The following is a 12,912-nucleotide window of genomic DNA, read 5'->3' as shown; positions in this document are numbered from 1 at the left end:
TGTCGGGGGAAGGGGAGGGGGAGGGAGCGGCGCGGAGCGATCTGGTCGGTGAGGCGGTTTATGAGGCGCCGGCGGCGGGCGGGTAGGACTCAGTGTGAGGCGAACCGTGCAGTGGGCAGGTTGCGCAGCCTGCGCCCCGTGCAGCCCTACGCTCCCACCGCACCCCGCAGCCAGGCCGGGCCACTATGGTGAGTCCCTGGGCATGGAGCAGCTGCAGGGTTCGGCGGGTGCTGCTGCGGTGCGGTGGGAGGGATGGGGGTGGCTGAATTCGGTGCGGGGGGGTTGGGGGTGTTTTGCTACTGGGGCGATGTCGCCTCCAGAAGGGTGTGGGGACAGATGAAGCTGTCCCTCGCCGCGGTCGACGGGCTTAGGCTGGGGCCGGGGGTCCCGCTCGGAGGCACCATTTGCATGGGAGGAAGTGGTGGTGGCGGCGGGTCGCGCCCGGGTCGCTTTCCCGCCCTGGGGCGTCGGTGCGGATTCAAATCCAAACGGCCCTTGGGTCGGCGGGAGCGTCGTGAGGCGGCGCCGGGCGTTGCCCGGGGGGAGCGACGGATAGCGGTCCCTCCTGGGAGGGGACTCGCGATCTTGGGAGGAGGGGGGAAAGGAGCTTGCCACGATGGCACTAGCTCTGCTATCTTAACTTCCTTCTCTCGACGTGTGCGGCTGAATGGGGCTCAGTGAGACAGCCTAATCTGTCTGGCTCGCTAGCGAGGTGTGCTTGGTCGTAATAATGCATTGCGGAGCCCTGCAGCTTCTGAGCAGCATGATGATGAGGGGCAGGCTGTGCCTCACTGCACCATCGCCCTCCTCGCTAGACCTGTTGTCAGCTCCCGTTAGAGCCCCTGTCGATTCCGTGGTACCGCCATGCTGTTAGTGGCTCTGTTGGACAAGGGATTCTTTGTGTTCTTTATTTTCCTTTTTAACAGTTTTTGCTTCCACTTTTAGTCATTGCAGAGGACAGTTCTGCCTTTTTAATACTGTTAGAGGTATGTTTAGAATTGTAATCCACAGTCGAAATAAAACGCATTTTGTGAAATCGGAGAATGGTTTCAAATTCAGTCTAAAGGATGTGGATTGAGCGTTTGTTGGTTTTTTAAAAATAAAAATAAGTGGATACTGAGAAACGTACTAAAAGGAGCAAATCTGGTGCAGAAGCAGCAGTAGTGACCACGTAGTGCTATCTGCATTAAGAGACGATGCAGTAGACTGAAATTGTCTTTTCATTCATTATGGGCTTATGAGGAATCAAATAACTGTCAGCTCATTCTGTCTAATGTGAACGATGGCTACTTAAAATTTGGCGATTTCTGAAATGCTATCTCTGGGCAAAGAGCATTGGTGAAGAGAAGCCTGAATTTTAGTATGAATTGTGAACTTATACAGGAAACCATCCATAAAGCAGGGGAAAAAAAAAGACAGTGAATGTAGCAGCAAAAGACTTTTACTGCATTTAGGCATAATCTGTACAGAACCAAAAACGGAGTATCTTCAAGTAAGGTCTGTGTAAAAATGGGTGTGTCCAGGAGACACAGTGACACTTTGAATGTGGTTATAGTTCATCCTGACAGACCAGCCTGGCTCAACCTGTGACTGTGCAATGTTGCCCATGATAGATAAAGCAGAATTATTTGCTTCCAAAGCAAGCTAACCTACCGCAAACCTAATTTTAGTCTGTGTGGTCTAATCTGGTGGTTGATTTTCGATTAATTCTGCCGGAACAAAAGTGTCCCTTCAGATCTGATGCCTGCGAAGTACACCGGGGAGCCAAATTTTAGAGGAAAATGGTGTCACCTGTGCTGCCGTTTGCTGGTAGCTCTCCATTGGGCAGCGTTGGCCAGCGCTGCAGAGAAGCTCTCAGCCTGGTTACCGCGTAGTAGATGCGGCTGTAATGGAGCGCTACCTCTAAAGGCTGCGTTTGCCACAGAAAGGGCCGCGCTCACAGCAGCCCCCTTGCTTTCCTAGGAGGTTTGTATTCTTTGTCAGGCCCTCCGCACAGTCTGGGGGTGGGGGATGGGAGCTGTTGCAGTGAAAATGAAAGTGCTGCAATATGAATCACAGAAAACGACGTCAAAGCTTTGGTGGCATCAAATGAAGGCGTCGGGTGGGTCTCGGCCACAGTAAGGGGCATATCAAACCTTCAGTCTTCCTCAAAGTCAGCATTTAACTGCCCGCTCTGGAAGTTGGTGAAGGTCTGCGCTCTGTCACGTGTATCGTGCACTATTATGAAGAACACCGGGAGGCCCCTCTAGGAAGGCCACAGTGGCCTCTTAAGTGGCAGGCATGGTTCCAGGCTGATAGCCCCCCACTTGGGTGGCACGGGAGGCAGGGAGCTGGCAGGCTCGCTGGCTCCGCCTTTTACTGCTGTTGCGCAGCAGTGCCTGCAGAGCCCAGCACTGCAGAGTACAGATGGTGTTTGTTCAGCCTTGCCCCTCCTCCCTGCTTATCTTTCAACAGCTCCATACCTGTGCCTTCTAATAAGCTTTGTGCCCTTCTCAGACACTGTACCTCTTACAGGTATTGTCAGACCTCATCCCAAATTCATGGTTAAGACGTGTTAAGTTGCTGGAAGAGTTTCTCTTTATAAAGAAAGGAAGAATTTGGGAGTGCTTAACAACTTACATACTGCTATGTCATGTCTCCATATAAAATTGCTTGCATAAAACCAGTATGTGATTCAACTTCTAACACATTTATACATATAAACTTATGGTAACCCATAAGTACTGACCTAAATAAAATAGATTCTTAACTGCTTAAATCAGTTTTCTGTGGATATAAGTATCTTATGGAAATGTAGCACATCGTTCTCTTCACTCAAACAATAAAAATGTAAGTAACATGCAAAGGTATGGTACTCATAAAAGGTATGAGTGTGTTAATGATATTCTCCAGACAAGTGAAAAATCTGTTAGGCTTCTGCTAAGTGACCAGCAGAGCACTTTTATCCCAAAGCTTAGTTTTGAATTGCTTATGTTCTCAGCAGTGCTGCTGCCATGCTAGTCTTCTTTAACAAAAAGTGGAACCTGCATGGGAATTCTTCCTACAGCATAAGTGAATCTGTAGCTGCTAATATGCATTGCCTGCTGTCTTAGAGGTTCCTCAGTAGTATGGTCTTGATTCTTGAAGTAAGTGAGCCCCAGCCATTCTGTGGCTTTTATCTTGGGCTGTTGCTGTATCGTGTGCATAGAGGGTTTTGTAAGCAGTTCAGCTTTTGTATGGTGGCTCGAGCAGCCACCTTCACTCATGTTACAGGAAGCGTAACCAGATGCTGGTAACTTAAAAGTTCACATGCAGTATAAAAATATAATTCAGATTGAATTTGGCAATGTAAAAATTGATAGGTATTGTAAACAAATTTTTCCAAGTCTTTCCCTGAGAGATGCTAATGCATATAGAGACTTTGGTGGGCATAGTTAATGACAGAAAACTTTTCAGTCAGTATTGCAGCCATTATAAAAAGGTTGCTGCTTAAATGGTCACAACAGGAACAAAGCTGAAAAAGCATTGGTGAATTTCAGCAGCGGATATATCTTGTTTTCTGTGTTTTGGTGTTTTTTTTCCTTCAGTAAAGGGTTTGAGAGGCTTCCCAGAAGGAAGTGTGTTACCTTGTTACTGCAACTCAACTCAAGCTATCCAGAATTTGCTTGAAGAATCAGCTCATTTGAGAACCTAGAGGATAGTAATTCTACAGTCCTCAAGCATCTTGGTGCTCCTTCAAGAGCAAAGATCATTTTGGGTTTGGCCTGAAAGACTGATGGTTTTCATTGCTATCAAATCTTAGTTAATTAAAAACTAGTGGGAGAGGAAAATGAGGTATAAACTGTAGCTTACTCAACTGATACAGAAATTGTCTTAGACCACAGAACCTTTCTCTAGTGTCCTTGTTACTTTAGGATGACTGAGTCAGTGTAGACAATGGTCTGAAAAAAGTGTAGACAGCTGTATGCTGCTGACATGACCAGTTTGGACTGAAGCTGGTATCTTGTCTTTTGCAGCTAGGTCTTGGACATGAAGCTTCATGTTAATCAGGGGTTGGTTTAATTCTAGTTAAGAGTATATTTTTGATTTTAGCTAGTCTGCCGTAAATTTGGTATTTGGAGGTTACTGCTGCATTACTGAGACCTAAAGTGCTTAGTGTTGAAGCTGAAGCTAGTAGTGTGCTGTGTAAATGAGTTTATAAAACCAGTCTGGTTTTAAAGGAACTTGTGTGCCTTGAGCTTGCTAGTGGTGCTTGGGTTATTGATTGATACAAGTGGTAATGTATTACTTGGCTGTTGGGATATTGCAGCGTCTGGAAAGGATGATAGGATGCCTGTTCTTACTTGGCATGCAATCCTGATGACTTTTGTGCTTTATTAGAACTGTTTCAGAATGCTGCAGATCAGTCCTGGATGAAGAACAGCTACCATACTCTGAGGCCTCTACAAGTCTGTCTTACTTTGCCTTGAACTTTTGCTACAATTATAATTATATTCTCTTTTATTGCAGGCTGATCAACTGACAGAAGAGCAGATTGCAGGTGAGGTTTTTATGTGTTGTGTTGCTACTCCTACTTGACCTGGCACATCTCTTAATCCAGTGACAGTCTGTGTTACACAAGATATTTAGCTTTCTTAGATACTGTAGTATGGTGGAATGTTTAATTTGTCACCTAGTTTTTAAATCTTCTATAAAAGCACTATGGATATAATGTTAATACAGTTAAGCAATCCTCACAGCTTTTCTGGCAAGACTGATGATTATTCTTCTCTCATGACTACAGAATTTTCCCAAGTGCATACTGAAAGGGGGGGTGTGGGACACAGGGGATGACAACAAATCTGGTGAAGGCTTGGAATCTGCAGTGCTTTTTTAACAGGATGCAAAAATAATTTACTTTGCTGTCTCCTGCCAGCAGAGATGCTTGAGTGGTTCTTGTTGATGACAGCAGAGATTGGCTTCATAGTGACAGCTCTTGATGTTCTGTATTTGGAACTGTGTTGTGTACTTGGACACAAGTGTTGTGTGTGTGCTGTTGTGATGGTCTGGCACTTCCTCTGAAATGCTTAAATAAATATGCATCTGTTATATTCTTGGTATTGTACCCCTAGCAATGGGTTATGTGCACTGACAGCCATCTACTGATGGCAATAACTTCTGGCTATCATGTGTGTTACTCATGCAGGCTGCACAAACTTACCTGTCTCATTGCTCTCAGTAGACTAATCTTAACTTGAATAATAGATGGAACTTAGAACTGCTAACACAGAATTAAGCTTTGCCATAGACATTCAAGAACTTGAAGGTTTTGATCTGACAAGTGTATAGTTTTAATAACAGGTCTTAATGTGCGTAACGGTTGTATGAAATTATTTTAGAGGATGTTTGGGTTCTGTTAATCTAATAGTACCGTGCCAAGCATACAAAGAACAGCCTCTGAGATACTGCTATTTAACTGTGGTGTAGCTCTTGAAGATACCGTATTAACCAGAAGTGTCATTTATGAGCTGGTGTATTTTTGGCATAATTGCCAAATCTGAAGTGTAAGAACATTCTTCTGTAGCTTTTAGACTTTAGAAGCTTGCTTTTACTCCAGGGAGACTAATTATGGTTTTGTGGAAAGTCCTTCGTCTATTTACTTGTTGCCATGGTACTTACTGTCTTACGGGTAAGCACAAACCAAATTTAGTTCAAGTTCGGAATATTTTTTTTTTTTTTTTTTTTTTTTTGTAGAAACTGGCCTATGTAGCTTAAGGATTTTGTGATCAGTTTAGTTAGAGCAGGCTTTTTTGTCACTGCTGTCTTTCCAATAATGGTTTGTTGTTCCAGTTGTTAATTGTAGAAGCTTTATTAGTTGATGTAGCTGATTATGGAATATAAACAGGAAGCTTATTAACACTACCTTGAGATAAATGCAAATTTTAGCTATTCAGTAATGAGCCATGTAGTCTTCAGAGGCAGAAGTAATTATTGATGAGGCAGTTGTACTGGAATAGAGGCTTTCAACTGCATGGAAGAAATAAAAGTATATCTTAGCCAGTGTAAAATGCCCTACCACTTTCAGGGCAGCTTTGATGTTTTGTTAAGCAAATGTATTTGCAAGTAAACCATGAACCTCAGATGTGAAGACATAAGCCCCGTGGTGGTGTGTGGAGGAATCATTCTCAGTACTGCTTAGGAAAGGTTGCATCTGCTTAGTTTTGCTGTTGAAGGCCAGTGGTCTTGCATGGGAAGACTCTTAGAGGTAAAACTTGTATGTTTTACAGAGACTAGCTTGAAAAACTTGAGCACCTAATTTGCATTCTAACTGAGCTTCCCTGGACATCAGTAGCTTTTGGTTTGAAGACAGTACACAGGAAATGGTCCTGCCCGGTAGCGACAACATTACCTTTCCTCAAGACCAGTACTTAAAGGAGCCACTTCCCCAGGGCTTAAATTCTTCCCCCTCTGCTATGAAGCTTCACAATACAATTGTTAAAGGTTCAGGATGTAATTTCCTGTGGAATGCATTGATCATATAGGACTGAAGCTTCTTGTCAGTGTAGCTAGGGGTGAAAACATTCTGAGATTTTGTTCATATGAAAGACTGATACTAAAAGCCAAGTAGCTACAGAACGTGAATGCTGGCTGCAGTTTCATTCAGTAAGAATTGAAGTTGCTGAATCAAAGGGGCTTTCTGTTTCGTTAAGTAATGTAATACAAAGGTAATGGGGTCAGGACCACCTGGGTGGTTGAAGGGGAGAGCAGCCTGAAAATGCTTTTGTCCTGAAGCCAACTGGTCTAGTGAGCTATCCTTCGCCTGGACTTCAGAGTTCTAAATGGGCTTTGTGTATAAGCAGGCCTATGTATGGTGTTCATAATCTTCTTCCTTTAGTGTCCTGTGGTTCTCCGTTGGGGATTTGACTGCAGCAGTAATTTAAAATTTGTCATAGTAGAATAGACATGTTTACATGTTGTGGTCCTGGTAGCTGTGAAGAGAACAATTAACATTCTCCTATAAAAATTCCAGACATAACTGGCTAAATGGTGTAGGAGTGGATATGGTAGTACTGGTTCACTGAACATATTACTAGGGCACTGAAAGCTGCAACTTCATTTGAAAAGGTGATGTGGTGTACAGATGCCTCAAGCTATGGTTAAAAGAACATTTTGAGCTAGGTTGTTAGAGTTCATATTGTTGTATTAGCCTGTCTTTCATGGGGCCTGGAAGTAGTCTTTTTCTCATGATACCAGGATGCTTTTCAGAAGAATGGGAAGGCTGAAATTTCACTTTGTAGCCTTAGAAGAGGGTTTTCATTTGCAGTGGTATGCTAGGTTGTTCTTGTTCTAGTCTAAACTGCACCTGCATAGGTTGTTACTCTTTTGTTCTAATTATTGGTGGTGGTCCGTAGAAGTGGTTAGAGAGGTATTTTAATGGTATTCTCAACTTGATTCAGCATTTCAAACAGGAATGTGCTGCTAATCTTTGACTTGCTTTATTTTCTTTATGTATAGCTGGTTGCTTCTTAGTCTGTTGCAACTTGGACTAAAAGAAGGGTAGTTGTCTTTTGAATGGTTCCTTCCAAGTGTTGAGAATACACCACTAAAATGTCTATCTTATAGAAAGCAAATTCATGAATTTTGCTTAATAATTAAGTGTTACCCTTTTTAGGCAGTGTCACTGCAGTACTTTGAAGCCTGCTTCATGTTTGGGTTAGTGATGGCTGACTTTCACATAAACAATGGAGTGGTAAACAGCTAAATGTTTCGAATAACACTTCAGCACTTGACTCTCCATGAAGATGCCACTTTCCACTTTTGAGGTTCTTCATGGTAAACTGTGAACTTCTTTACTAGGAAGAAAAAAAACCATTTTCTTCCATGGTGTTAGAAGTTAGTCCTAAGAAACCTGTTTGTTGCCTCCAAGATAACTGAAACTGAATCCCAAAGACCATTTGGGAGGAATTGTAGGTACAGGTTTTATCTGTTTCTGCTTTGTGATTTAAACATACTCACTTGAGACTGTTTCTACTAGTCCTGTGGTAGCCTTGCTCTGATTCTCATGGGCTAAACTGTGGTGATTGTTCTTTGAACACTTCAGACTGTTAAATGTAGAAGAGTAGTGAGTTTTTTTCCTGGATGGGATCTGATGTTATAGCTGTATTCATGAACTATAAAAATACTATTTTTGTAGCTGAATTTTTAACACTTGCCAGCTTGTACTCACCTCAAGGGTTTCAGAGTATGAAGTAAGGCTTTATTCAGGTCATGTGAAAACACAGCTTTTACTGTGACTAATTCTGGTCTGGGAGACCCACCATCTGGAAAGCTGGCTGCATGTATTGAAAAAAAACAATAGTTGGAAGTATCTCTGATGCAGGAGTACCCTTGGGCTGACAGGTTGTCCAGAGCCATCACCTCAAACAGTTTTCAAACAGCTGAAGTCTACAAGGGAATAGATAAGATGTGCATGCTTAACTGCCATCTGTGTATGGGCTACCACAGTCCATTGAGCTAGTTTAAGGTCTGTGGCCAAAGACAGATGGCATGGATTAAAACCAACTCCATTTTTGGACTGGACAATTAAACTTGTTATGCTTGTATTAATGTTCCTGGCTACAATACAGCCATTGTAGGTGGTTAAGAAGGGAGTGTTGAAGCACAGCAAAGCAGTCCTAGAGCTAGTCAGAAACATTTCTGTGAAGGATGTTTTAGGATACTGTAGGGCTGAAGTAGTTTTCTAAGCAGCTTTTTAAGACTCCAGTGACTTTCCTCCTTCAACAATTGTGGTAGCATACAATGTTCAGATACCTGTGTCCAGCAGGAGTTGCTTATATTGAGAAACTTGAGTATAGCTTGGTCTGATTATACCTTTTTTGGTTCGCTCATCTCCTCTCTTAGTAATAAAAGTGCTATTAAGCTGTTGCATATGTATTTTTAAAGTACCATTTTAAATTTTCTCATAGCAATTACGTATTTTATTTTAAGATGCAGTTTATACCAAGGATGTGGATCATTGTAGTTGCACATAGCTATTTCAGCTCCATATTAGGAATCCTTTTTCAAGACAGAGTAGCAAACATCTGAATACTTCAGAAGTGAATGACCTTCCATCTTAATTTAGGTCAACATGTGGTTGATCAGTAGACTGGTGGGTGTGCTTTCAGATGTTGATGCTGCCATACTGGCAGTGCAATTATAGCAGGATGAGCAGTATACCAAAATTTTCTTGCAAGATTGGTAGCGAATTTTGTAACTTGCAACAAGCAGTAGCTGGGATTTTTCTTACAATTTTTAACATTTCAAATCTTAGGGGATTAATTATTTTTTGATTTTGCACAGAATTCAAAGAAGCTTTTTCACTATTTGACAAGGATGGTGATGGTACTATAACTACAAAGGAGTTGGGGACAGTAATGAGATCACTTGGTCAAAACCCCACAGAAGCAGAGCTACAGGATATGATCAATGAAGTAGATGCTGACGGTAAGAACTTTATTAATAGTAATTTAATCAAGTGCCTAATCATGTTTTCTAACAAAGTAATTATCTTTCAGGCAATGGCACAATTGACTTTCCAGAGTTTCTGACAATGATGGCAAGAAAAATGAAAGATACAGATAGTGAAGAAGAAATTAGAGAAGCGTTCCGTGTCTTTGACAAGGTACTGTAATGTTGACCTGGAATATTTCTGTTAAGAAAACGTGATCTGATTGTAGTGTGCTTTCTCACAGATCTGAGGGGGTATCTGCAGCCCTGTCAATAGAGAAACTTCTAGGTTATCACTCTAAAGCTCAATCTACTGTGGTTGTATGAGAAGGTCAGATGACTTGCCAGGATAGTAATGAGTGACACAATTTAAGGTATTGCTTGCTGTGCTGCTGAAATACTTGCAGATGACTGGCAGGAAATTGTTTTACGTATTTAAAATGTTAATGTTTTAAGTCTTATATGTAGTCTTGCTAAGTAAATGGCTATAAGAGTCTAGAGTTACTCAGCTTACTTAAGGTAGACCTTGGAGCTGAAAACATGATGTGAGATGCTGTGGGGGGCAGGAAGGAAAACATCAGTTGAGTTGGTATGCACTAGTACTTCAATATTCAGTGTCCCAGTAAGTACTGGAATATGTAAAGGTCATCTCTGAAGGTCTTGCAGCTTTATGCTGGACTCCCATGAAACAGGCAAATGAGATAAGTAGCTTCTGTTCTAAGAAGTCACCACTTGAACCACAGTCACATGATGTAATAGGCATCTGTCACCTAAGAAGTTGCAGAACGTGGCAATTGCATTGTTTATTGTTTAAAATGTGTCAGAATAGGACAGTCAAAGACTATAAGATAACATTACAATGTCCAAAGACATTGGAGAATGCTGAACATATGCTAATAGTTCTTGTTTACCTTGTGCAGATGCTATGTTAACTTAACGTTCAGTTTGCTCTGCAATGTTCCTAAGTTAAGTCATTAGGCCTTAGTCTATTCCAGTGTTGCTTTTTCTCCTCCCAGGATGGTAATGGTTATATTAGTGCTGCAGAACTCCGTCATGTGATGACAAATCTGGGGGAGAAGCTAACAGATGAAGAAGTTGATGAAATGATTAGGGAAGCAGACATTGATGGTGATGGTCAAGTAAACTACGAAGGTAAGGAGTTGTAAATTGCTTGGTTTTGTGCAGCATTTCTCATGCTTGTTCTTGTGTGGGTGCTGATAGCCACACCAAGTTTAAATAGGGCAGTGTTAAATAGGACAATTTTCAGACAAGTTCATCTGAACACACAGTGTTCCTTTAAGCTAATGTTCAGTTAGTATGTACATTGTGTACCTCTCAGTGGGTTGAGTGTTATTGCTGCCTTTGTGCCAAAGGCAAAAAAGGACTATTCAACTGTACAGCGTAAGAATTAACTTCCAAATCTAATGATGGCTAATGACCATTAGAGTAAGTAAGCTGTCAGATGTTAGCATACTGTGCTGTTTTGTTTGCTAGTGTATCTGACGGTAGGATGTCACTCATCTGTCGTTAATGCTTTTTAAATTACTTAATCAAAAGGCTAAAGCCTCTGAAATAGGCAGCAATTTCAAGACCTTCAGAAGATGTTTTAAATATATTTATTTCACCTAAATCAGCTGCAACAGTATTTTCTTTCTATTTCTTCCTGACATTTAGCCATAAATTAAGTCATGCAAGCAGGAGTTCCTTTAGACAGTTGTTGGCAGCTAAGACACATGCTAAGCTTATTTTCATTTTGAATTTTTGAACATGTTACAGAAAATATCTAGGGTATTTTCAGATAGTGTCCATGCTGTTTCTGAGGCGTAGGTATGCCTTCCCTTTGAAGCCTTCTTGGTTGTGGCCTAAGGGTACGCAGGCATCTGAGAGTGAAAAGTAATTTTTTATGTACAAGGCTACTGCTTCATCACTTGGTTTACAAGTAGGCTTGTTCAGAGTCTGGCACTAGAGAGGGTCTGTGTCCCTATTGTTTACAGTTGCTCTTTCAAAACTTGAGCAACCAGTTAACTCCTTTTAGGTTCAGGTTTTCCTGTCGTTATTGTACCTGAAAGTAGGTTTCAACAAGATGAATGAAGAATCCTGTTTTGTGGGGGTCTAACTTAAAATGGTTTATGACTAAGCATTGAATCAGTTGCTTAAAGCCAGCCAGGCAAAATAAAATAGTAAGACTTAAACTGTTCCACTCTGGAAAATAGAAGTTCAAACTAACACAGTGTCTTGCTTGTACACTTACTTAGTTGATTCACACTTCAGTGTGATTTGTACTGATCTTTTAGTCATTCTTGGATATCTCGTCCCCATCTGTAAGTCTGTGGGCGGGGATAGGTAATGTTTGATTTTAGAAGTAAGTCCTTCTGCCATTAAAAAAAGGAGGAGCTTCGATGTGATTAGTGGAAAAGGGCACTGTCTTGAAGATGCTTTTTGAATATAACTGAAAGTGTAGTTTTGAAACAATGTTCAGCACTAGTAAGGCCACTTCTCAGATCTTGAAATTCAGATTTTTTTCCTTCAAATAACTCATGCAACTCTTTCCTTTTACAGAGTTTGTACAAATGATGACAGCGAAGTGAAGACGTTGTACAGAATGTGTTAAATTTCTTGTACAAAATTGTTTATTTGCCTTTTCTCTGTTTGTAACTTATCTGTAAAAGGTTTTTCCCTTACTGTCAAAAGATTATGCATGTATAGTAATTAGAAGGCCATTCCTCCATGTTTTTCTCCTTTATCTTACTGTCATTGTTCTGATTTTTGGAAAATTGATCGAAGTAACAAATGTTGCATGTGGCTTACTCTGGATATTTAAGCCCTTCTGCACATCTAAAGTCAGATTAAGTTGGTTAACTAAGGGAACATCTGGATTGTCTATTACAAATAGCTTTCTATAGGAAACTTAGGTATGACTAGTGTGACAAGTTATATAAAGTAAGCTAGGGTTTACCATGCATTAGCTGCCCCTTAAAGCAACATGCTGGTTCTAGTTCTTGAGTACATAGGAGTTTTTTCTATAGGTGTTTTTTCCCCTTTTTCTGATGGGAGGATAAGGACTCTTGCAGATTAACTGCAGGATAAAATGATGTGAATAGGGTATATCATATGGCTAATGCACTGTAAAAGTTATTCTCCTAGCTTACTTCACAGTAACTTGTTTGTGGCCATACCTGTAACATGTTGTTGAAATGTGGAGTCTTAACATTGTAGACAATTGACAGTCAACAATATGAAACTTAAGTTGCACTAATGCAAAACGGGTGATTTATCCAGGTACTCGTACACAAGTTTTTTTTGTACTGCTGGTCCTGTGCCAGAAAACATTTTCTCCTCTTGTTACTATGCTTTTTAAACTTTGTTTAGCCACCTATTTTCAAAAAAAAATCTGCTTATGGCACAATTTGCCTCAAATCCATTCCAAGTTGTATATTTGTTTTCCAATAAAAAAATTACAATTTA

General features: G+C 41.1%; 1 protein-coding gene across 1 annotated transcript; it reads left to right on the top strand.

The window, feature by feature from the left end:
• Positions 1–27: 27 nt before the first annotated feature.
• CALM2 (calmodulin 2) lies at positions 28–12,912 on the top strand. The gene is made up of 6 exons (XM_086869856.1): positions 28–188; positions 4,489–4,519; positions 9,301–9,444; positions 9,516–9,622; positions 10,464–10,599; positions 12,007–12,912. Exons 1-6 carry the CDS (start codon positions 186–188, stop codon positions 12,033–12,035), a joined length of 450 nt encoding a protein of 149 aa, XP_086725982.1. The 5' UTR covers positions 28–185; the 3' UTR covers positions 12,036–12,912.

This window comes from Cyanistes caeruleus, chromosome 2, assembly GCF_971803275.1.
Source record: "Cyanistes caeruleus chromosome 2, bCyaCae1.hap1.1, whole genome shotgun sequence".
Classification (NCBI taxonomy): domain Eukaryota; kingdom Metazoa; phylum Chordata; class Aves; order Passeriformes; family Paridae; genus Cyanistes; species Cyanistes caeruleus.
Note: the sequence above shows the minus strand (reverse complement) of the source record. Positions and strands in the feature narration are given on the sequence as shown.